The sequence below is a fragment of the Onychostruthus taczanowskii genome, unplaced genomic scaffold, assembly GCF_017590055.1.
Source record: "Onychostruthus taczanowskii isolate IOZ18803 unplaced genomic scaffold, ASM1759005v1 scaffold31, whole genome shotgun sequence".
In the NCBI taxonomy this organism is placed as follows: domain Eukaryota; kingdom Metazoa; phylum Chordata; class Aves; order Passeriformes; family Passeridae; genus Onychostruthus; species Onychostruthus taczanowskii.
In genome coordinates, this window is record NW_024500461.1 from 7,710,267 (window position 1) to 7,734,105 (window position 23,839).

Genomic DNA, 23,839 nt, shown 5'->3' on the forward strand with positions numbered 1-23,839 from the left:
ATCATAACTCAGAAGCAGTGCGCGTTGCCAGCAAGCAGCGTGTAAACACAGAAGGATTTAACCCGCTTGTTTAAGGACTGTAAAATCGCAGTCTTGAACCCAATCGAACTTCCCCAGCAGGGACACACTTGTGACATTTTAGAAGTCGACTTGACAAATAAATAGATAAAACAACTATGCGCCTTTCAAACTCTGCGGTACTATAGATGCGAGTTCGGGGTATTTTTGCGTTTAAGTCACCGCAACGGCGGCAGTCACACTAAGAGATTAGCTACCGATTTCCCGGCTGGATTCCTTCTGGAGCCCGCCAGCCAAAGGGCTGGGCGAGGGCGGTGATGCCGGGGGAGAGAGGGCTGCCGTGCCCGCCCGGCCCGCAGGTGCCTGCGGGGCACAGGCGGCGGCAGGTGTCGCGGCGGGACACCGGGATCACGGCAGGTAGCTGGGATCGCGTTAACCGCCTCCCCCGCTGCTCGCGACACGGAGGGGCGCTCCCGGCGGCGGGACACACCTGTCACCGAAAGGGCACCGAAAGGGCACCGAAAGGGCCCCGGAGAGGCCCCGGCGCCACCGGGACCCGCGGGGCGCGGGCGGCGCTCGCGCTCCCGCTCCCCCAACGCCCGCGAGCGCCGCCCCGCGCGCCTCTCCCGCCCGAGCCGAATTTAAACTGCGTTACTGTCCCTCGCGCAAAGCACCAACGCCGCTGCTCCCGCGCGTCCCGCCCCCTTTCCGCCCGCCAGCCAATAGCGAGGCCGCTTCGTTGCTCTCCCCGCCAATCAGGACACAGTTTATTGCTGGCTGGGAAGAAGCGCTCGGTGCGCGCGCCCGCCCGCTGTGGAGCTGGTCCCTGGCGCGGAGCAGGCGAGTCCTCCTCCTCCTCCTCCCGCTCCCCCGCCCCTTCTCCCCGCGCTTTGTTGGTGCCTCTCCCGGGAGAGCGGCGGCGGCTGCGGCCGGCGGCGATGCCCGAGTTCCTGGCGGATCCGTCGGTGCTGACCAAGGAGAAGCTGAAGAGCGAGCTGATCGCTAACAATGTGAGCCTCCCGGGCGGCGAGCAGCGCAAGGACGTGTACGTGCAGCTCTACCTGCAGCACCTCACCGCCCGCAACCCGCCCGCCCTCGCGCAGCCCGACTTTTCCAGCGACGAGGAGCGGGAGCCCACACCTCTCGGCGCCCGGAGCCGCGGAGCTGCTGCCGCCGGGCGGGTGAGTACCGCTGCCTGCTGCCCGCGCCGCCTCGGCTTCCCGGCAGCCTCGGGCCCGCTTTCCCGCCCGAACGGGGCCGGCCGCTCCGCCCGCCCGCCGCGGCTCGGGGAGCGGCACAACGCGCCGGGGACCCCGCGCGGGTCGGGAGAGACTCCGGCTGGGCTGAGGGCGGGACCGTGCTCGGCCGGGACGGTCCCGCCGCCTGGGGGAGAGGGGCAGCGGCGCTGCCGGGCGGCCGCCCCGCGTCAGGGACGGGCTGAGACGGCGGGTCCGTGCCGGGGGCCGCCGGCTGCTCCTCCAGGATGCGTCCCGCCCTGAGCGCCCTTTGGAGCGGCTGGCTCGAGGAGCACTGGAGAGTGCTACAGCCCCCGACTGTACATTGGGAAGCCTTTACTGTAGCTTGGCGAGCGGTACCCTAAGGAGACTATTTCGGTGTAGAAGGAGCGAAGCAAGAGAACTGCACGAGGTTGCAACTTGCTCGGCAAAGCACTCCGGTCCGCTGCCTCGGTTGTACGGCGGCAGCGCTACTCGGTGTAAATGCCCCTAAATGAAAGGATGAAGCTGTGAGGGAACAGCTGGTTTGTTTCGCTTAATGAAGCGGGCTGTTTAGTGTAAAGAGGGTCTGCGTAATGTACACGTCTTGCTCGTACCTCTAAAATGTGTGTTATAGCAAAACGCCTCTGGTGCCTGTTCAATTAGTCCACTGTGCTTGTTTTCTTAGACTTTACACATGTAAGGAAGGAGGGGAAGTTGATGCCATTTGAAATTTTTCTCTTTGGGAAGCTGTGATTTCTTTCTTAACTTTTCATAAGTGGACTATAAATTTGCATATCTTGAGAAAGCAATCTTGTAATTGATAATTATAAGATGTCTGATCTCGAGGAAAGGCTTGGATAATGATTATCAGCTTCCGGAGTTCTAATGTGTGTGATAGTGAAACTATTTAATTGTATCTTAGATACTATGTTTCAAAGGTCATTAGTTAAGGGAGTGCCGAGAAACGGTGTCCTTTTGAAGGTCTTTCACTTTCATGCTTTAACCTTCAAAAGCCCAAGAGAACAGTTCTTGAATTAAAAAATTGAAAACTACAACTTCAAGAATAAGAGATCTCTAAAACCAAGTTATTTACCTTAGCATCTATTTCAGACACTTAACTGGCATTCACTGAGTGCAGTTACAGTGAAACACACATTTCTCGGACTTAGAGTGGTCTGCTGATCGCATTCATGAGGTGCTTTTGAGTAAATAGGATGAGTTTGAATCTGACTTGTTTCTTGCTTGTTGGAGGAGGAACATATCAGAACTGCTAGTTCCTGTCCTAGATCAGAGTTTTCCTTTCCACAGTGCTTAAGTTTAAACAATTATGGGTGATTTTTTGATGTTTACAGAATGGGTGGTACTCCTACACTTTTGTTAACAATATCTGGAAGGCTCTGTGCTATTTATGCTTATCTTGTGTGTTAGTATCAGCGCACTGTATCATCAGAAGTTCCAGAACTTCAGCAAATACTGTAGTGAGAGCTGCTCAGATTTGGGTCTGTTGTGCCCTGTGTTGTGTCGCCATCCCCTTGAGCTACCCTTCCTCCCCACAACAACCAACCCCAGCCAAAACATTCAGAAAAATCCCAAGCAAAACAAACTTGGATGATTGTGTGCTTGTTGCCTTCGTTGTGCCACATGAGTAGTTCTGCAACTGCTTGTAGCCTGAGTAACTGTTGTCCCTGTCAATGTCTTTGGGCATAAGGGGGCTTCTCTGATCAGCTGTCCTTCAAAAGGATTAGCACATGTGTCTCCAGAGCAATTTGCTCCCAGAACAATTGGAAGGAAGAGGAAGAATGAGGGAAGGCTGGCATCCCAGAGGACTGGGATTCTGGTGAAAAACCAAAGCAAAATATCTTAATAAGATTAAGAGAGGACAGGAGGGAAAGCACTGAGACGTCTGAAAGTTACAAATAAATGGCAAGGGAGGAAGGTGGAGCTGCAAGGATTTATGGAAAGGAGGAATAAAGTAAAAGAACGGGTCTTCCCCCACCCCTCTGTGGGCCCGCTCGTCCTTCCCTTATTATGAGCAAATAGTTAGAAGCTCTCCGGCTGCCCGGGTTGAGCGGAGTGGCCGCAGGGCGGGGCAGCGCGGGCGGGGCCGCGGCCCGTGCGGGGTGCAGGCCGGGCGCCAGGGGGCGCGCCGGGGCCGGGCCTCGCTCCCCGCGGCTCCTCCCGCGGCAGCGCGGGGTCACCCGGCTGGCCTGGGCTCCGGGAGGGGAGCAGGCATCGCTTTTCTTAAAGTGGGTGTGGGCAACAAGTGCAAAGGAATCATCTGAATGGCCGTGCTGCAGCCACTGAAAGCTACGCCCGGTCTCGTAATACTGGCATTAGAGCTTTGACATGGCTGTAGTCATTAGTAATTTTGAACTGTCTACGCTGTCGTTTTAGTGGGCTTTTTCCAAGTTCTGAACATTGGATAATGCATTTAGGTGCATATTTTCTATTGATAAAAGCTGTGCAGAGACAAAATCCTATAGTTTGCATTATTTTCTAAATTATGTGTTTTGAATCCGTCACTCTTCTGGTTTAGCTCTATCCAGCCCAAGAATATATAGCTCACTTTGGCTATGTATTCCTACCAGAACAGGAAAAGCTTTTAAAATCATGCCTGTTTGTGCCTCAGTCTGATAATACTGTCTGGAGGAGCCAGCTTCTCCAGCTCTACTAATGTTTTTGAGCAACTTTTTTGCTTCTTTCCCTTAAGCCTGTTTAGCATAGTGGTATGTGAGGACAGTAACTAGGTATGCAAGACACTGTTTTGCTGCAGGGTAAACCATCTGCATCTGAATGCTCCTTGTCCTGGTTAGTTATGGGCTGAATGTCAGCAAAGATAGCTCACAGGAAAAGTAACTATGAAATTACATTTTTGCCTCCCTATTTTAAAGTATGTACTTTAAAATAATGGACCATTATTTTAAAGTATGTACCAAAACTATTGTCTTGATGCTGTTGTCAAACAAGAGTTGTTCAGAATGTAAAATGCATAGATAGATAGATAATTATGACCGAGCTTGTTGTGTATTTCATGTCCTGGAAGAATCATTTCTAAAGCATATATTGGCGATATTTTTGACCTTTAAAGTGATTATATGAAAAAGATCAGTCAAATGTCTCCTGTTAATGAAGGTATGATGGGAACATCTGGACCTGAAGGGCCTGTTTGAAAGGTCATACATGAGACCTATCAGGTAAGGTTGTTTGCTTTGGTGGGGCGAGGGGGGAAGAGTTGTTTGTTTGGATTGTTGAGGTTTTTTGTTCTGATCAAGTAGCTAAGCAAATGAAGAGCAGCTCCAGCTTTTCATAGTCAGAATGCTGTGGTTGTGATATCTGTAACCGAAGTCACAACAGCTTCAACCCCTTCCCTACTGGAGAAGAGAAGGTAATAGTAAAACTGGTAGTTTATGAAGATTAGGTTTGTGGAAAGTGTACTGGATAGGTGAGGCAGTGTAAAGCATCTGTGCATGCCCAGTGAAGGCAGGGAATCTATTCGGTGTTTCCTGTGTGGCTGTATGTCTTCATTACAATGTGCTTACACAAACGTTCACCCAGAATGCAGTTTAAAGCCTTTGTGGCCTTTTAAAAAGCGCTCGTCTGCTGGCTGAGAGAAAGCTGTGGCAGCAGGGATGAGGTGATAAAGTAATTCCCACTACAGTGAGAAGTCCTGCCAGGCTGTTCTGCACCTTCAGATTTTGAGTGGGTGCATTTCCTGCACCAAGTAACATGGAAATTAGTGTCTGGGAGGAGAAGGGGGTGGAAGGGTTGAATAGTCCATAATCTTATAATTTATGACTGTTACTGTACACAGGCTTGGAAATTTTAAATCTGGCACTTACTAATTAAGGTTAAAAGGTAGTGAATTCTCTAAGTTGTGTGTATCAGTATCTTTTGAATTGCTGCTGCATAATTCCCTTTCCATTGTTTATTTTGTCAGTCCTGTAGCTCTTGGTAAATATTGTCTCCAGGCCTTTAAGGTTAAAAAACTCAGTAGGACTTGATTTTTAAAAAAGGAAATTCTACTGCAGGAAATGATTGTGTATGGTAGAATAAAAAGTACAAGAGAAATAAAGACCTATCTATTTCACAGTATAAATCTGTTATTAACACTTTGCATATCCAGTTCCTTAACTTCACCTCTCCTAAGATAAATAGATATTTGTTACCAGAGGGAACTCTGCAAACTGGAGAATTAAGCAGCATTGTGTTGGTGTGATTTGGGCTTTCTTTAGCCTATCTTTACCTCATTCAGAGAAATTGTAAATAAGCCCTGACCCTTTTTGTGTCTAGTGATGAAACTGCACCTGTTTGGGATTAAAATCCTTGTGTATCCTGATGTAGATGCCATTTAACTTGGGATTTGAAAATAGTTTTTGGTGATGTCCCATAGTTGTTGGTTTTATTATTTAATGGCTTCTTCAACATGTTTCTTATGCTTGTCTTTGGGACAGTGCTAGGACTAATACAGGCACTTATGAAGTTTGCCTAATTAAGCTGTTCTCTGGCTGTTCATTTCCATTCAGCAGGAATGCCTAAGGTAAGGGGTAGGTTCTTAGGCTGAATTCTGGTTGTTGGCATTGTCTGCTCTTCTTGCTAGCAAAAGAATGTGAAAGCTTTGTGCTGTCAAGAGATGATACTTGGAGAAGATTAACTTCTCTTATGCTGTTGTTTTTCTGTGGCCCTAGTGCTGAGAATGCTGTGTGGCAGCCCCATGCTTATAATTCACTTCAGTGCTTGTTTGAAGAGTTAGTTCCTAGGCAATTGGAAACTGAGCCTGACAGATACCACTACCAAATTGCTGTTTCTGATGTGAACAAATCTCTCTCAAGTGAAGTATGCATATAATCTTCCATCTTCTGTTTTCTAAAAAATAGCAATGACTAGAAATATTTTTTATGCTGTGAGCTCTGGATGGGATTGGAAGATCTTCAGATAAGGATTTATTGATTTGGGTATATTGTTGCAAAAATATTTACCTAGATTTGGATGTATTATCTGTATTATTTACATTATGGGTAAAATGGTCAGTGGCACTACCTTACATTGGCAAATTCTGCCACAATTTCATTTCAAGTGCTTCATCTCTGCACCACAGTAAGACAAATTTTGCTAGTGATCTTAAAACAGGTAAATGAGGGTGTGGGTTTTTTAGGTTTGTTTGTATTTAATTAACAATGTTAAACTTTTAGGCTAGCTCTTTTGATCTGTCTCATGGTGTAGTCCAGCAGACAAGTTGTCCTGAGTCACAGGAAGCGCAGTGATGCATTTTACTATAATAGTAGTAGTAATTAAATTTCACGTTGTTGCTGAAGTTGACGCTGTCATACCACAGCTGAGGTGTGAGAAATTCTTCTATCCAGCCTTATGCTTCTAGGAACTCATTTTGTGGTCCAGTGAATGGTTAGATGGCAGCTTGCTACTTGTACGAGGGAAGTAATTTGCTCCTGCTCTAAGGAGAATAGGTGTTCAAAAGTAAAAGCTGTGACCTTGCAGAACATAAAATCAACACATCTGGCCCAATTATTGAAGAACACAGATTACTTTCAACTTCCTTCATCCCCTCCCTACTCTTTTTCTTTCCTGAAACTGGCTGTTTTGATGATCTCTGTTTGTGACAGTAGTGCAGGAAAAAGTGAAATGGTATTTTGAAGGAAAAAAAGCCACAAAGAAGCCATGAGATGTGTAAGTTTACTTGTGTTAGAGTACCCTGGTACTCAATAGTTGCAGTTAGATTTCTGATGGCTGAGATTTCTGTAAAGCATCCAGAATGCTGAGTAGTTTTTCTGGTGTATATTGCTGTAGTCTCTTCTGTGGTCTCTAAGTGAACAAAGGTGGAGAGATACATTGCATTAGGATTCCAGTTTCTCTGAAGTGTCATTGGAATGTTGATTTGCTGTACCATGGTAGTATTTTTCTGAAATATGGACTAGTATCTTGATTAATCTGCTTGGTGATGGGGGCAAACACCAGAGCTGTCATTAGTCTAAACAGATCTCAACAAGAAAACCCTGCATTTTTTTCAGAACTTTTTTCTGTTTGGACAGTTCAGTAGTCCAGAAAAAAACACATTGAATATGAAATTAAAATTTATGTCAAGTTAAATATTGCATTATGTTATGACCAACATGTTCAAAAGTGAATAAAAGTCTCATGCAGCTGCAGGTTGATTGTTTCTTGTGCATGGCTCAATTGCTGCAAAAACTAATTAGGAGTGAAATGACTGATAAAGTGAACTGTAAATCTGTGTTTAGTCAAATATGTTTCTTTAATGACCCTGCACTTTCTTTGGACTGTTTGGAGTCTATTTCTTAAAGAAATGCCATGATCCTTAGAGATTCTGTTGCTTTTCAGCAGCTGATTTTAAGCTTATTGTGCTGTAATATCCAGAAGTCAGAGGAAAATTTGGAGTCAGATATATTTGGGAAACCCTCATTCAGTCCCTGCTTAGTTTTAAAATACCAAGATATTTAAGGCAAGACCAAGCTTGCATGCAAACAAATATTGAACTTGCATTAATACTTAGATAGATACTATTAGCTCATGTAAATAATTTTGAAGTGTTTTGTTGCTATCTTATAAAATGCCACAAGGAAAAGACCTGTTAATCGTTACTGAGTGTTTATAGCCTATTTGTATTTGGAATGTGTCTTTTGTTGGTACCAAAAAAAGTCCAAAAAACAGATAGGCCCTCTGGACAACTGAGTTGAGAAAAATGTTAAGTGCAGAAATTGTTTCTGTTTATATAATGCAACTTTGAGGTACAACTGTGACTTATTTAAAAGCAGTATCAAGGTCTCTCTAGTAAAGAGCATGCAAATCCTAAACATGCTTTTTTGTGTCTTACCTCTTCACTTTTACAATCTCTATTGTAGCAACAGAGGCTTCCCAAGTTGAAGTGTTATGATCACTCTGTTTGGATTGAGTGGAAACTGCTAATTTAGGAGTAGCATCTCAGCAGATTATTTTGATAGCCATCTGCATGTGGTGATGGTGCATTGCCAAGTGTTCAAGTAGTGTTGCCAGAGTTGGGTTTAGAATTTTTTAGAGCTACAAGTAGCAGAGGCCTAAGCAGACAAGGAGGATTTTGAAAATATGAGACTGTTTCTGATTTTTGCCTTTCCTGTACTCACCTTGTAATATCATGTAATCTCACAGAGAATGACAGGACAAGTAGTAATAGGGGTTTTGGAAACTTGGTTGAAAGTATGTAGATGCTAAAGAACTTGTTCCATATCATTACAGGAGGAAATGACCTATCTGGTAGAAAAATAATGCAAAGAAATGCCAATGTCATATTAATATTTGTAGTTTTGTGTAGTGATAGTGAAATGGCTAGAAGCTTGCTTCTCCAGTCACAGGAAAGAATCCCTTCCCACTCTATACTTGAACTTCAAATTAAAACACAAGACCAGAATGAGTGATTTTAAGAGGTGACTTGTAATGGGTATTTCATTCCTAAGCAGAAAACTTGTACATGTTTTCTTAGTAGGGGTAAATGTTTGTACTGTTTCACATAGGCTTTAGTAGTGATCATGGATAAGAATAGAATTAATTTCTTCTGGATTTATATGTTTAGTACACTGTTTTCCTGTTCCCTTAGAAGAAAAAGATGCGTTCAGTATTAACTGGAAACACCGTCTCTCACTTCTCCTTCCTGTTCTCAGAAAGCTACTAAGAAAACTGACAAACCCAGACCAGAGGAGAAGGATGGCCTCGATGTAACAGAGATGAGTAATGAAGACCTTCAAGAGCAACTTATGAAGTATGGAGTAAATCCTGGCCCAATTGTAGGTAGGTCAATTGGACTAGTAGATACTAATCTGTTTTATTTCTCACCGTAGCTCACTTGTGGAGTTTTGCTGATACAGTTACTTTTTAGTACAAGTACTGTTGCAATCCTGCTTCCCACCTAGGATATTTTCATTGAACTCTTTACACTGAGAAGTCATGAAGCATTGCAGGTCGGCAATTCTGCAGTTTGCTTCTCCTGTTCTAGGCCAGCTGGAGATGTTCCAACTTCTTTCTGAAGCTGTGTAACTATTAGTTAAAGTTCAGTGCGGGGGTAGTTAGGTCTTCTGATACAAAGGTTTAGATCTGGGCCCACTTAACTAGGAGATAAGTCTTACGTAATAACCTAATAGTATTGAGAGCAGAATGAGAACAGGGAACTTCCCTTTCCCTAGAGCATTTCCTACTCACTGCATTGTGCAGTAATGTTTTCCTTTGCTAATGTTTTTTTCTAGCCTAGCATTCTGTCTTTTGTGCTGGCCTATAACAGGAGTAGTCCTGACCCCAGCCTAATCTCCTGCCTTGGGCACTGGTCTGTGATGTCAGATCAAAGTGCCTTGCCTTTCAGATTGTGCAGTAGCCTAATGGCAAGGGAATTTGATTTCACAACTCTCGAAAAAAAGATTGTTGTCTGTAGTATGCAGAGCCTTCTGTGGAATGTTCTTGAAATCCTGGATGGATGGAAGTGTCCATGACTGAGCCTGCAGTCCTGTGCTTATTCAAAGTCTTATCTGTAATACTTTCAGTTAGCTGATTCTGCATGCCTTGCCTTTCATCCTGTACTTCTTGGATAGTACTCAAGAACCTATGTAGTCCACTGGAAAGGCATTTACTGTTGGTCTAATTTATTGCCTTTAATTCTTAGAGGGTATGGACTCTTTCTTGAGAGGCTGCCATTTCTTTTAAATGGTGATTTCCTCTTATCAGAAAACTTCAAAAGTTAGATTTTTATTTTCTGCAGCTGACAGCTCAGGCACCAGTCATCTCTACAGATTTTTGTCAACAAAGTCCAGATGTGGAAGTATGTGGTAGACTTAAAATGTTTTAGACAGCTGTCCTCTTAGCTCAAGCAAGCCAACCTGATGTCTAGACAGCAGCAAGCAGAAAGTTCTGTTGTTGCTGCTTGCTTGCATCACCTCTGATGCTTATTGGACTGAATTTGACTACAAGGCAAAGGCAGGGGAATTAATTCCAGGGTAAGAGAATAACAACTTGTATATTGCAGCATATGAAGCAAAACATCTAAGTAGGGGGTAAATTTCCTTCCACAGATTTCCTTTCTATAACTTTCAGGTCTGAGTTTATCTAAGTATTTTCTTAAACTGAAAAGTTAGAGACCTTAGAGGCAGAGTTGTGTATCTAGAGGTGTGTGTCTGTACACACACACATATATATAGGGAGAGATACTCTGGGCTACACAAACTGATTAAAATAAACAAAACATTATGTTCAAAAATTTCCAAAGAATATGTAACAGCCAAGTTCTATCAGTCAAGTCAGGAAAGATTAAAACTGTTTCTTTAGCATGTATCCTTTCTTGTTATAGCTACTACAAGGAAACTTTATGAGAAAAAGCTTTTGAAACTGATGGAACAAGGTCCTGACCTGAAGGCACCCGTGCCTCTCCCAGCGATTTCCACTACTGAGAACACCAGACAAAATGGAAACAATGATTCTGACCAGTACAGTGACAATGAGGAAGGTAAGACTCGAGTGGAACTTGCATGGGAACCTTTCAAATTATACATGAGTAATACTTGCAGTAGAAATAACCTGAAGAGGTATGATCCTGCTGTTGGGCAAGGCTGAGAGATACTGCTGTGGGCCATGTCAGTCATGATCAAGTGATCATGGAGTACCAGCACAGTGATCCAGGTGTCTGTTCTGGGAAAGGAAACCTTCTACTACTGACTTGGTCCCTTATATCCATTTTCCCCAGACTGGATGGAGACCGTAAATCCAATAGACAGGAGAACTACATATTGTGTGTTTCAATATTCTTTGCACTTCATACTTAAGTACGTCCAATTTTGTCTTATGGTGCTCACAGTAGTTATTTACTGTGGGATAGTGAATGAATGTTTGTTTATTAAATTTTTGTTCTTTTTTGTTTAATGGCTAACACTTATGATTCAACTCCTTTTATGCTCTGTTCCTTATGGACTTAGTTGGGGGTGGGTTGATTGGTTGGTCCTGGGTGTGTGTTTTGTGGGTTTTAGTATCAAGCATGTGTGGTGGTGGGGGAAGTGGAACTGAAAACACACCATTGTGCAATTTACAAAAAATAAAAACAGCACAGGTTTTAAAGAATTGCTTGAATGGAGTGTTAGAAGATGCTTATTCAGTGTGGTTTGGTTTTGGGAGTGGGTTTGTTTTGTTTTGTTTTTTACAGGAATTTCCATGGACATAGGACAGAAAGGGTTGAAATACAAATAGTAATTGGGTTGATCTCCCTTGCATATTTGGGCTTATTTTTCAACTTCTATATCTTGCACTTTTAAGGGGGAAAGGATGTTAGAGATTGATTTATTGATGTTTGGGACAGCCAAGAGCCCAGTCATAACTGACAGCTAACTTCTTATAATTAGATATTCCTCATATAAATACTGAACTGTTCACATACTGGGGGAAAAAAACTCAAACCCAAATATTCCCCTTCTCCCCTAAAAAAAAAGTTTTTTTATTATTAAATCTTAAATATGTTGGTGTAAAGCTATTAGAATTTTACAAAAGCAGTGGAAATAATGCATCCTTTTATTGGTGAGATGACTGCTAACTACTCCCCTTTCTACTGCATCAAAAATGGGGCAAAAATGGGGTTTTATATAAAAGGACTTATATTAGAGGAAACTAAGCTAACAATTTCAAACAACATGGACAAGCTTCAAAACCTTTACTACAGTCCATAATAGAATGGTACTTTGGTTGAAGGAATTGCGATTTGATAGCAGTTTCTAAATGGAACTGCTGGATTTGTCAAGGCTTATCTGAAATGTAGGATTTTTAGCAAAAAAAGGTAAATATGTGAATCAGTGCTTTCAAATAATTTTAAAGTTGTTCTTCAAAAGTCTTTGTTCTTATACATTTAGTAGAGAAATATACCTGTTTCACAGCTTTTTAAGGAAATGGTAACTCATAAGAATTATGTTGCTTCTCAGAATGAATTTTTATTAAAATACATTTGGTTTCCGCTAGTACAATAACCAGTAGTGTTATAGAAACTAGTTATATTAAAACTGATTGCAGATCCGAAGACTGAGCTGAGGCTTGAGAAGCGAGAACCTCTGAAAGCCAGGACGAAGACGCCAGTAGCACTCAAACAAAAAAGAGTCATTGAACACAACCAGGTATGTGTGTCATAGTGGCATGTGGAACAGCTACTAACTGCAGGTGATGTGCTCACTAAACACCTTGCTGCCTTTAACATCACATTTGGCTAAATGAGCCATGATGGTTTTTAAAAGTTCTTTTAGGAAGCCTGTTCTAATATAGCATGAAAATCTTGTGAATTAACTACAGTGGCTGTTTTTAGCATGTCTGATAATGTTCAAAGTTATGGTCTGCTAAAAGCTGTTTGTCTGACTTGCCAGCTGCTGTAGCACCTCCTAGAGAAGAATAGTAGGTAACCTTAGTTTTGGAAACCTGGTAGATTAAGTCCCATGGGCTGATGGCTTTCTGTTGGATGCTCATAATCAACTTGGTTTAATAAAAGCAGTGGTTTCTCAAAAAAAGAAAAGTTAGGAAAAAGGAGTGTGTGGGGCTTTTAGTTTTTTTTAACGAGTGTTTTTGAATACATACTATATATATGATTAGATAGCTGCAGATACAGGTATGCATTTTAAATACTGTTTAATGGCTCATTTAAATGTAATCGGTGAAGTAATGTGTTTGGGTATATGCCTGTATGTAGAGGTGTGTGTATGTGTGTACACACATACACTAGCTGTCTGTGTAATGTTTTTTTCTTCAATTATGTTTGTAGCAGCAGTACTAGAGTAGACCCAAATTTGTTGAAAAACTTCTCATGTGAAGAAGAAGAATAAATAACAAGTGTAGATCTCCCAGCTGTCTTTACTTATAAATATTAGTTCTGCTGTCTTGATGGAAGAGGCATTTTACAGAAGCACCTCTGATTTTCACACTGCTGAATGCAGAGTTTGGTAGTTGATGGTGATCTGTCCATCTGATGTGAAAGTGTCACCAAATACCCTCTTCCCCAGCTTAGGATATTTAAGAGTCTTTAGAGTGTTGTTCATCTGTCCAGTAAGTCGTGGAGTTATGCTACAGTAAAGGACTTGTAAAGAAACAGTCATTGAGTCAGAATCTGACTTGTTAATTGCTTGGTGTATTTTAGCAGATCGCAGTGAATTTTCTCAATACTTTGTTAAATGCCAGCTTGCTATTTAGATTGTGTGTATATGTATGAACATGCTTTAGTTATGGATGTATCTTAAAGCGGCTGAAATGCTGCTCTATGACCTTGAGTAATACAACACAGCTATGGAGATCCATAACTAGTTTGCTTATTTTAAGGCAGAGTTTTAGGGTGCAAGCTGAAGAGAATTTGCTTCAAAAATTAAAACACACACACAGTTCAATGCACCAAACATTCTTTAATTTGATGAGGCAACATCTGCTTGTAATGGTCTTTATAATGAGCATCTTAATCTTTAGATTCTTGTATTTTAAGAATCACTTTGTTCAAAATTATTATTCTGCCAGAAAACCCTGTCAGCTTCAGTGTAATAAAGGTATTTAATTCTGCTGTCAACAAACAAAACTTGTAGTCTTCAGGAACTCGCTTACAGAATAAGAGAGATTTAGTGAGGTACTTTTGTGGCATTTTAAGTGATGATTTGTTTACTCAATTTTTTATCATCCATTTTCACTATATTAGTATCAAGTCACTACTCTTTTGGCAATCTTACACGTGCAGTACAGATGCAATATTTTGCAACTTGCATATTTTAATTACCAGGAGTTAATCAAAAGAATAATCAAAAAATTTCAAAATTGCCAAATTCTTCAGAGACTCTCTTTAGTTTATTAAACCTTTTACTTTTGAACTGATTGTTTCTTGTTTGGTTTGGGGGTTTTTGGTTTTTTGTTTTTTTTTTTTTTTTAATACAGCAAACAGACAAAACCTCCTAAAAAACCCAAAACAAACAGCCCCACCCACCCCCAGTTAAATTTTGCAGCTTCTTGAAGCCAAGAACAACTTAATGCTTTTGGCTAGCAAATGCGTATAGTCATGTATTTTGCTGAGAACAAAACCAGAATGTGGAGAAGAGTTTTTTTTTCCCCCTCTTCTTCCTGTGGAATTGCATTGTAGGTTTTCAGCAATGTGTCTAGGGCCTATACTCATTCTGCAGAACTATTTCAACTGTTGTGCATTGGCACAAAGATTGAGTGTCTGAAGCATGGTGAGGCTGAGCTGGTGGGCAGTGTGGCGTGAGCAGACTTGCTAGTTACTTCTAGGTCCTGTGCAGCACTGGTTTTAGACCAGACATACGTAGCTTACAAGACTGTTTGTCATTTGGCATGGCTGGATGTAGCTGCTCTCTTGAGAAGAGAGTGCAAGTAGATAGATAATTATTAGGCAGACTGCTGCAAAAGAAATTGGGTGGGGAGGTTGAATATGGGTCTAATCAGTCAGTTGGCATTGGAGGGCTGGAGAAACTTGAGCTCAGCTGTTTGTGTTTAATTACCTCTTCATTGTAAAAAGTTGGCAGAAAACCCTAATTTAGATGCCCTCTTCTCATCCAGTAGGTGAATCTAGAGTAGGAGCTCAAAACTGAGCCTGACATGTCATAATAAATGACATTGGGCAGAAGGAGGCAGGCTAAACAATGTAAATGTTAAGGAGCAATGTAGAACTAGTCTCTCTCCTGAAACGTTGTACAGTGACATTCTGCATGTGCTGTGTTCCCCTACTCCTCCATCTATTTTTTTTTTTTTACTACCTGTATAGTAACTTGGTAAGTGATAGCTGAGGTAAAGTCATAATCTCTAGCTCCGCTGCTCGTGAGTTCTTTGACAGTTAGAAGCAGACACAGTGTGTACCGCACTGTTGTAGTTTCTCTGGTTACGTTACAGGGTGTTGGTGTACCCAACATGAGCGTTACATTTTGATAGGGTTAGAGGCCTGCTCTGTTGTCAGTGAGGATAATTATAACTGTAGACAACAAATGTTATTTCTTCTTTATTTTGTCTGTTGACTGTGTTCTACTGAAATCTGGATGGGTTTTATGGAGTAGATTCTGGTTTTTCCTATACTTTTCATGCAATAAAAAAATTGAAAGTTGGTGCTTAAAACATATGATTAAAGCATCTGAAGAAGAGAGGCAGGTTTTAATGAAGTTCTTCTAACTTTTGTTAAAGATAAGTAATTCATAGTCAAATAGTCTGGAATGTCTGAAATGGGGTTATTAGTATGAGTGAATTTGCCTTCCTGCTTTCCTTAGTAGATATTTGGAGTAGAAACACTCTGAAATTAGTATTTTTTCTCTAAGTTTCTAAAGAGCAGCTCTCAAATAGAAAGTGTACGAGGTTGAGGTGGGGAATTGTGATTATAGGTTGCAGGAGGGAATAGAATAGAGGGTCTGGTAAATGTTTAAGAAGGGGTTAGAAGATGTTTCATCAAAAGTCTGTTAAAATTGTAAAAAATTTTGGAGAATTAGGCTGAAATCTACAATTCTAAAAAAAAATACCTGAATCTGTTTGGACATGATGTCTGTGCATTTGTTTTATGAAGTACTTCAGTGATTTTGCAATGAAGTGAAACACTTGTGCTCCCTCTGCTGTGTGCGTAGTAGCTGTTATACAGAACTTGTCATAAAACCATAAAGCAGCTCAGCATCTAGTTTCACTGTCCCCTCTCAATTAATAAATACTTTTCAGCCAGTTCTCTTAATGCATTGTTTTGGGGCTGGTACTGTTCTAGTGAGGTCATTTCCACTATTGAACCTGTAACTGACAGTTGCAGTGTATAATTTTATTTAACAAGGAGTGTAACTTCCAAAAACTTGGTAATACATCACTGTATGAGGTGTTAATGTGCAATGGTAAGAGTATTAAAAAAGTAATGATTTTTAAACTTAACCAAATCAAAAAGAAAATCTTGTATGTAATTTAGGTGAAGCAGATCCACATCTCCCTTTCCATCTTGGAATTAGTGTTGAGGGGAATATTTGCTTTGAGCATGAAACTTGCAGTAAAGCATAGGGAATGATCTGCGTTTGTTAATGGCTATAAAAGATTGGTGCTTCATGCTGTTACTTCAATTTGTGAGAGATTTGTGTCAGGCTTGATTGTTTAAACCTGCTGTTATGTGAAAATTGCTAGTTTCAGCCCTGTATGTGGAAACTTTTAAGATCACTAAGTGTCTCTCCCTGATCCCTGTGGGTCAAGACTAGTTCCTGTTGAAACTAGTTTATGCACAGCCACCTATATAGGTGGCTGTGCATAAACAGTGGCCAGCTCTGCTTGAGAAAATAGCACCCTGTCTGTTTAGAGAAAAAGGTGGTGCTTTCTGCTTATGCTCATAGATTTATTTTTGTATGTGTGTGTAGGCAGGAAATGCAATGGGACTGAAAGCGTCATGTCTGCTGTGCATGACTTGATGTAACTCCTCATGTTAGCTCATTCTAGGGCAGTGAGGAAATTAGCAGTTTTTACTGTTGGGCATGATCTATTCAGTTCTGTATTTGAACAGCAATATGCTCAAATATAAGTAATCTGGTCAATGCTACTAATCTAGCTAGCTATTCATTATTGAATGCATTAGGATCCACAGTTTTTTGATTGTAGACATGTTGCTTCTGGAGTGTGCATGCTATTTTGGCTTTTGGTTGTGAGTATCTGATGTTTGGAGGTGGTTTTCATGTGTATGATCATGTGTTTGATGCTTGAATAGACCTATTCTCAAGATGGAGTTACTGAGACTGTCTGGACAAGTGGATCTTCAAAAAGTGGACCTCTGCAGGCATTTTCTAGGGAGTCTACAAGAGTGTCAAGAAGAACACCAAGAAAAAGGGTGATGAGAGGCTTTCATAATAGACAAGCTTTTTTTTTTTTTTCTCTCACTCTTCGGGACCCAGTGGCTCTTTTATTCAATTGTTGTCTTTTGTTTGTTTTAAACAAACAGGTGGAAGCTACAGCACAGTTGCCTGTAGATGATGCTGTAATATCAGAGAGTACTCCCATAAATGAAACTGTATTGGCTGCAAGCAACGAGACCCTAGTAAATATGCCTAGTAAATATGTTTAATCAATTGTGGTATTCTTCTGTAATACATCTCCACTGACAAAATCCTTCTATTTTGGTCAAATAGAAGACTGTTTTAAGGAAAGTAAGACTATTCAGTAGTTTTTAAAAACACATACTCAGTATTTGTTTTAGTACCTAATACTCTTCACTTTGAGATGGGACTAGGTCAACACCTAGGTCCCATCTAATGTCGTTTGGGGGGAGGGCTGAAAAGAACCACTTTAAAAGCTTAGATACTTACTTTATTTAAGTACATGCAGAGTATTTGCTTTGAAGTTTGGCTTTTCTTGTGAACTAAATAGCTTTTATGTTTCTAAACGGCTTAAAAGAAACTACTTGGAATGATAAGCAGTGTGTTTTCTTTGCTGATCTTGGAGCATCTTTTTAACCTTCTTCAGTTAACTTCTAACATGCATATATTCAATGCACATAAAGGTTTTGTTTTTTGGTTCTGCCACCTTGCCCCTTTTCATTTTGTATTTTGGCTGTTTCTGAGTTTGAACAATTTTGAATCTCGGCAGGTTGGCAATAGGGTGCCTGGAAATTTCAAGCATGCAGCTCCTACACTGTCAGTCAGTGAACTCTCAGACATGCCCAGAAGAACACCAAAGAAACTACTGATGTCAGCCGAAGTAAATAAATTAAAACTTAGATTGCTCTTGCTTACTCTCTGTGAACAAAATTCTTGTGTGTATGTGCTTACTTCTTAGTACAGAGGGGGTGGAGGATGTCACTGCCCAGGTGACACCAGTCAAAACTAACTAGTGTTGTCCCATGACATAAAACAGAGTATAAACTCATTTTCATCTTCCCCTTTCAGATTTGGGTGTGTGTGTGAAAATCTGATTTTTCTTTTTTCCTAAGACAAATATGTTTTGATGTGTTATTTCTCCTTGTGCTGCTATTTTTCTGAACAAAATGTAGATTTTTTTTTTTTCTTTTAAATTCTTTGTAGCTCAAAGTAGAGTAGACTTGGGTTATCTCCCTTTGAGCTTGTAAATCAGCCTATCCTGAAAAAACGCAACGTGCTTTAATTTAGGGAATTAAGTAGTAGAATTACTTTAGACCAAATGCCTGAATTAAAAAAGCATCTGTAGATTCCTGACAGTTATCAAGAAAGAAAAGAATTCTTTTACTGTTAACCTATTCAAGCTGTCAAAAATTATATCTCTTGGAGAACTGTCTAAAGCACCTGCAAGTATATGTGATTGTATTAATGTAATACTGTAATGTGGAATTTTACATTACGAGATGCTGTTTGTCTGTTCATGTAGCTCTAGATAAAGCTGCTATTAACACTTCATTTACAATATGACTGCAATGTAGACTTAGTTGTTAAATAGAATGTTGTGGGTCAACTTGATGTTCTATTCCAAACTGCTGATGCGGTTTTTCAGTCAGTATTTTACTGTACTGTGGTTTATTACAGCATACTGTATGGTTTATTACAGCAAGAAGAGACAGATTGCCCACATCAGTGCTTTTTAAATCATGTTGGTCATAACCAGTCCTGTGATCTGCTCAACACAGCCATGATAGAGGTGATGGTTAAGTTTTTATGATCATCTACATCATCGGCTTACAGGTGTATAGGATTTCTACAACTTATTCTTTATCTTAAAGGAAACTGAGGCGATCACTGAATGCTTTAAGACACCACAAGTGACTGGATGGCTGCCAATAATTAAGGTTAAACAAACTTCTAAAACCCAAGAAGTAAACTTCTTGAATGGCACTGGGTGACTCATTCATTCTTTCAAATTGCACATGGTAGTGGTCACTGAGATAGCTTTGCAGAAACTCTTTGTTTTGCTGTCTGTTTAGCCTCTGTTTTCGGTTTCCTAGGTGCTGGAGAGAACTACAGAAGAAAGAAGAGTAGAAAGGGATATTCTTAAAGAATTGTTCCCTTATGAAGTATCAACACCTACAGGAATTAGGTAATTCTAAGGTTTATGGGGGCTTTTTTCTCAGTTCTTGTAAACCTATTTAAGCTGAGAAATTTCTTTTGATTATATTGATAGATTTCTGAGGAATAGTTTTTGCACTCTGGCTCAATGACATTTGTGACAGCCACCTATTCTTCCATTCTACATACATAGATGTGTAACCAAAACAGCCCCCTCTCTATTGAAATTGGAGGAGGGAGAACAGGGTGGTACTATAGTAGGAATTATTACTGGAATTTCTCCATGGTGAAAGTTAAATGGAAAGGGCTTTTCTGTGGTAATGACTTGCAATATTTAAGTTTTTGACAAGACGCAACTGCTTAGGCCTGCTGTAAATTAAGGAAAGATCTTGCAGCATATATTTGAGTTTTCTTTTGCAAAGCAAGAAAGAACTTTCAGATACCCTATTTTTACCTTTAGATGGCAGTCATATTGATTACTCTTAATGTGAGTAAGGATGGCATCTAGTAAAGGCTATCACTTGTGCATTTTGGGAGGTTTTTTGGTGTCTTTATATTTAAAAATTGAAGCAACTCTCTAGTTAATTAGGTAATTTTAAAAATTCCTCTGTTTAGAGTATATGAGAAAAAGTTTCCCATGTTTAGATGTGAAATCATCTCCTGTGTTTCCAACATGTGAATTATAGCTTCAATTTGAACTGCAATTGCATAAACCCTTAACCATAAGGAGAATATATAGTACCGGTTGCTACTGCTGTACTGCGTCTGCTGACTACTGAAGTTTGCTCTCCTGTTTTTGAGGTCTAGTTAAATCCGTACCACTTTTTCTTCTCTTTTAAATAAAAATCATATATGTGTTCTCCTTGTATATAGGAACTTGGCAGTGTACATGGGGTTTTTTAATCCTTACTGCTTTGTCTTTTGGCTTTGTGTACTGGCTTAGCCATCAGTAGATATTTTAGCTATTTAGATTGGCCAGAGATAATCTTATGTTTAGAAATCCCAGCAGGGCTGCATAAGTAATGATTAAAAAAGCAAACAGAGGGAGACATTTTCTACAGTTTGATTGCCAGCTATGATCATTTTTATGTGGATAGGGTGAAATATCATTTGAGGGTTTTCTTTAGAGTGTTTGCTCGAACACTGCATTATTAACTTAACATGTCTATCTGTCAAGCTTCAAAAGTAGTATTACAGGTACTGTACTCACCAGAAATCATTCTTAGTTCTTTAATTATACTAAAACTTCCCTGTGTACTTTAGATTGCTCTTTTAAATATGCAGTATTTCAATTTGATTTTTTTTTTATTGACAGTGCTAGCTGCCGTAGACCAATCAAAGGAGCTGCAAGCCGGCCTCTAGAGCACAGTGACTTCATACTGGAGGAAAGTTACTCTAAGTATGCGCAAAAATACGGTACCTCGACTGACATCAAGTCGGAGAAACCACCAATAAAAAAAGAACGCCCTGTTCCCCTGTGGATAAAAGTTCTTCTCTTTGTTATTGTTTCAGTCTTCATGTTTTTGGTTTATCAGTCAATGGAAACTAATCAAGGAAATCCTTTTTCTAAATACCTGAAAATGGTCACTCCGGGCAGTGCCGAATGAATATCTTTCTGAAAGGCACACCCAATTTGATCTCCTGTTTTTTAATTGTAGAGAACTCTTCTGCCCTCTCATCGGCTCAAGGACTTCTTACAAATAATGTGATTGGAACCTGATAAATTGGATAAATGAAGAAAGATAATATTAAATGGACATCGGTAACTTTCTGGACTTTGGACAAGTAGGAGATCACTGCCATAGGAGTAACATTTTTTTAAATCTTGGAACTTTTTGTAGGCTTTATTTTTTTAATGTGGACATCCTTTAAATTCACTTTTGAGAAAATGTATATTTGTTTTTGCAAGAACTTGGAAGCTGAGAAGGGCAAAAATGTAGTAAAATGTGAAGCTGTGTTTTTAAAGCTTTTCCTTTGTACAGAAAAGAAGTTGTACTTTTGTCTCTAGACTATAGCGGAGAAGGATTTTAACGTGGGAAAAGGGAAATGCGTTTCTTTATGCATTTTTCAGTAACAACTGAATTTGATCTCTTAGGATGCAGAGAGAGTACAACAGCAACCTTTTCTGTAGATTACTGTAACTTTTTAGTAAATGTAACTGTAAACCTGTTTGCATTTCTGTAACAGTCTTAGTATCATATTAGTAACTCTGTTTAAGTGTAACTTCATTTAAATGTATCCCTTCATTTTAGTGCTTACAGTGTTGTAGCAGCTGAATACAATTCTAATTGGCAAGAGATGTCTTAGAGGAACTTATTTATTAGTAATATGTGTGGGAAATAAAAACGACATCATAATACTTTGCTACTAAAATACTTTTTTGGGTCAGGATTGTTATCTGAAGCAGTCAAAATTCCAACATTAGCAGTGGTCTTTTTTTCTTTTTTAAAAAAGTGAGGTCTTTCCAACACAGCTTTATGTGATTATCTTTAAATATTCATGTAGAGAAGTATTCTCAAAGTGTGAAAATTCCATATGAAGTTTTATTCTTGTATGAAGAGGGCATTGCTGCATTTTCTGCTAGTTTCATCTTTTAAGGTGAGATTTACTACTTTCATGCCATTGACTATTTTTCTCAGTGGAAGCATGCTGAAACACTCTCTGTTGTGTAACTTGGTTGAGCAGGCAGCTGACTTCACTACTACCAATGAAGAGTGATAAGCAAAAATCTTTTCAAAATGAATGTATACATTTTTGGTGTGCTTAAATCTGCAGCATACAGATGTTCAGTCTTATTGCTTGGTACAAAATTGCAATAAATCATACTACTTATTCTTAAAGTGCTACTTATAAAAAGCTGAGAACATTAGTTAATAGTCAATATCTTTTTACTCTAGGTACAAATATTGTGTAGACTATAGCTATGGGGAAGCTTTACTTTCTGTGAACTTTGGGACAAACATGGGAATTTGTAGCAAAGCAATAGTTTTGGGGTTTTTTTCTTGTTTAATGTTTTTTTTCCTTCTAAACTGCTTTTTTGAGTAATCCAAATAGCTAAACTTGTGTCCATCCTATAGGGAATTGTAACATAAGACATTCACTTTTGGTGTCAAAAATGGAGAAAAATAAAAATGATTTTAATGTGTGTGGATTTTCCTTATCAAAATAAATGCATTGCTGAAAGGCAGCAAAAGCAAGACAAATGATGTATCAGTGGTGTCATTTTGTGCTGCTGCAGTCTTCCATATTGAAAAATAATTAAAAATCTGATAATAAACTCAGTTCATGTCACCTGGTGGGAGGAATATCATCATATTTGCAGTATCAGTTTTGTGCCATAGTCCTTTAGCCTATGTTGGGCCTTTAATTTGGATGGGGGGAGAAGATAGCTTTCAATTGTTCTTCAATGCTAAAGGATCTTTCTTTTCACTTTAAATTATTTCTCACATCACTTTGCATGTTTCAATGTAAAATAAATCTCTTTCCTAGTTACATGAAATACTCCAGGGATACTATTAGCATCATCAAAGAAAAAAAACAAGCTACAATCAAAACATACTGCAAACTGAATTGTGTTAAAATTAAATGTCATCATTCTTTCATTTTTGCTCTGTTTTGGAGAATGGTCTCAACTTCAGTGTTACATCACAGATGATAGTTGTTTAGAAAAGTCCTCAAAGTAACCCACATCTAGTTCAGTCGTAGTTGGGAAGGCATTGCATCTTCAAGAAAGGAAGGGGTTTTTTATATTTCAGACATTTAATGGTGTGAGGTAGCCCTGGCTACCAAAGATGAATTTTTCATGGTATTCTAAGTAACACATAGTAGTGCTATGAGCTGTATGTGCTTAAAGCCTTCTAACTACTGCTGTATAAGTTACGCTGGAGTATAATATAATTATACTGTAGTCTCTGTATCAAAGTGCTGAAGCAGTAGGCACTGATGTTCCTTTTTTTCTTCCTTTTACACACTCACTTTTGTTTCATGAGTTCATCTTGTTTTTTAGACAGAGCCAGCTTGAACTTTCAGAAACAATGTCAAAATAGAGCAACTTTATGGACTAGTATCCAAAATCCAGTTGCAAAAATGATTCTGATGTAGTATGTATGTTTTCAGAAGTCCCATTTAGGGTAAGCGCTACAAGCCTGGAAAAGGTCTGTGGAAGTTAAATAGGCATGACAATGTTGAGTTTGGTTCTCATGATTGGTCATACTGCTCAGAATGCTGTGCTGAAAACCTGGCAGGTCTTGATTTCCTGTCTGAATTGGAGTTAACACAGCTTATATTTTCCCCTTTAAATTCTGTGGTAATCTTTCAACATGCAGCCAGTCTTGGGAGCCTGGCTGCTATCAGGCTGTGGATCACTAGAGGATTTCACTTGCAGTCTGGAGATTAATCTTACAGCGTCTGATCCATGGTGAGAGTGTGAAAGCTTCAGTAGTGTCTAAGAACACATTTTCAAGAAGGATCTTAAATTTAAATTCTCTGTGTTTTAAGACCTTTATTTGTATTTGCATAAGAAACAGCTTGAAAGAACTTCTGTAAGTTTACTTGCTAATAGCATGCTCAGCACTGCCCTACAGAATGATTTCAGATCCCTCCTGGGCTTGCTCTATGTGTTTTGTTTCCTGTGGCATACCT

At 39.9% G+C, this 23,839-nt stretch overlaps 1 protein-coding gene across 8 annotated transcripts; it reads left to right on the forward strand.

Moving 5' to 3' along the window:
* The first annotated feature begins 775 nt into the window (after nt 1-775).
* Nucleotides 776-22,395, forward strand: TMPO (thymopoietin). 8 transcript variants are annotated; one of them, XM_041409756.1, is made up of 11 exons: nt 776-1,199; nt 8,900-9,026; nt 10,570-10,725; nt 12,270-12,370; nt 16,939-17,058; nt 17,170-17,265; nt 17,814-17,924; nt 18,744-18,833; nt 18,916-18,981; nt 19,138-19,229; nt 20,514-22,395. In XM_041409756.1, exons 1-11 carry the CDS (start codon nt 957-959, stop codon nt 20,803-20,805), a joined length of 1,494 nt encoding a protein of 497 aa, XP_041265690.1. In that variant the 5' UTR covers nt 776-956; the 3' UTR covers nt 20,806-22,395. The 8 variants fall into 8 exon arrangements, with proteins under 8 accessions (XP_041265690.1, XP_041265682.1, XP_041265683.1 ...); XM_041409749.1 differs by lacking the exons at nt 18,744-18,833; nt 18,916-18,981 and having other exon boundaries at nt 780-1,199; XM_041409748.1 differs by lacking the exons at nt 18,744-18,833; nt 18,916-18,981 and having other exon boundaries at nt 778-1,199; nt 16,939-17,265.
* The last annotated feature ends 1,444 nt before the right edge of the window (nt 22,396-23,839 follow it).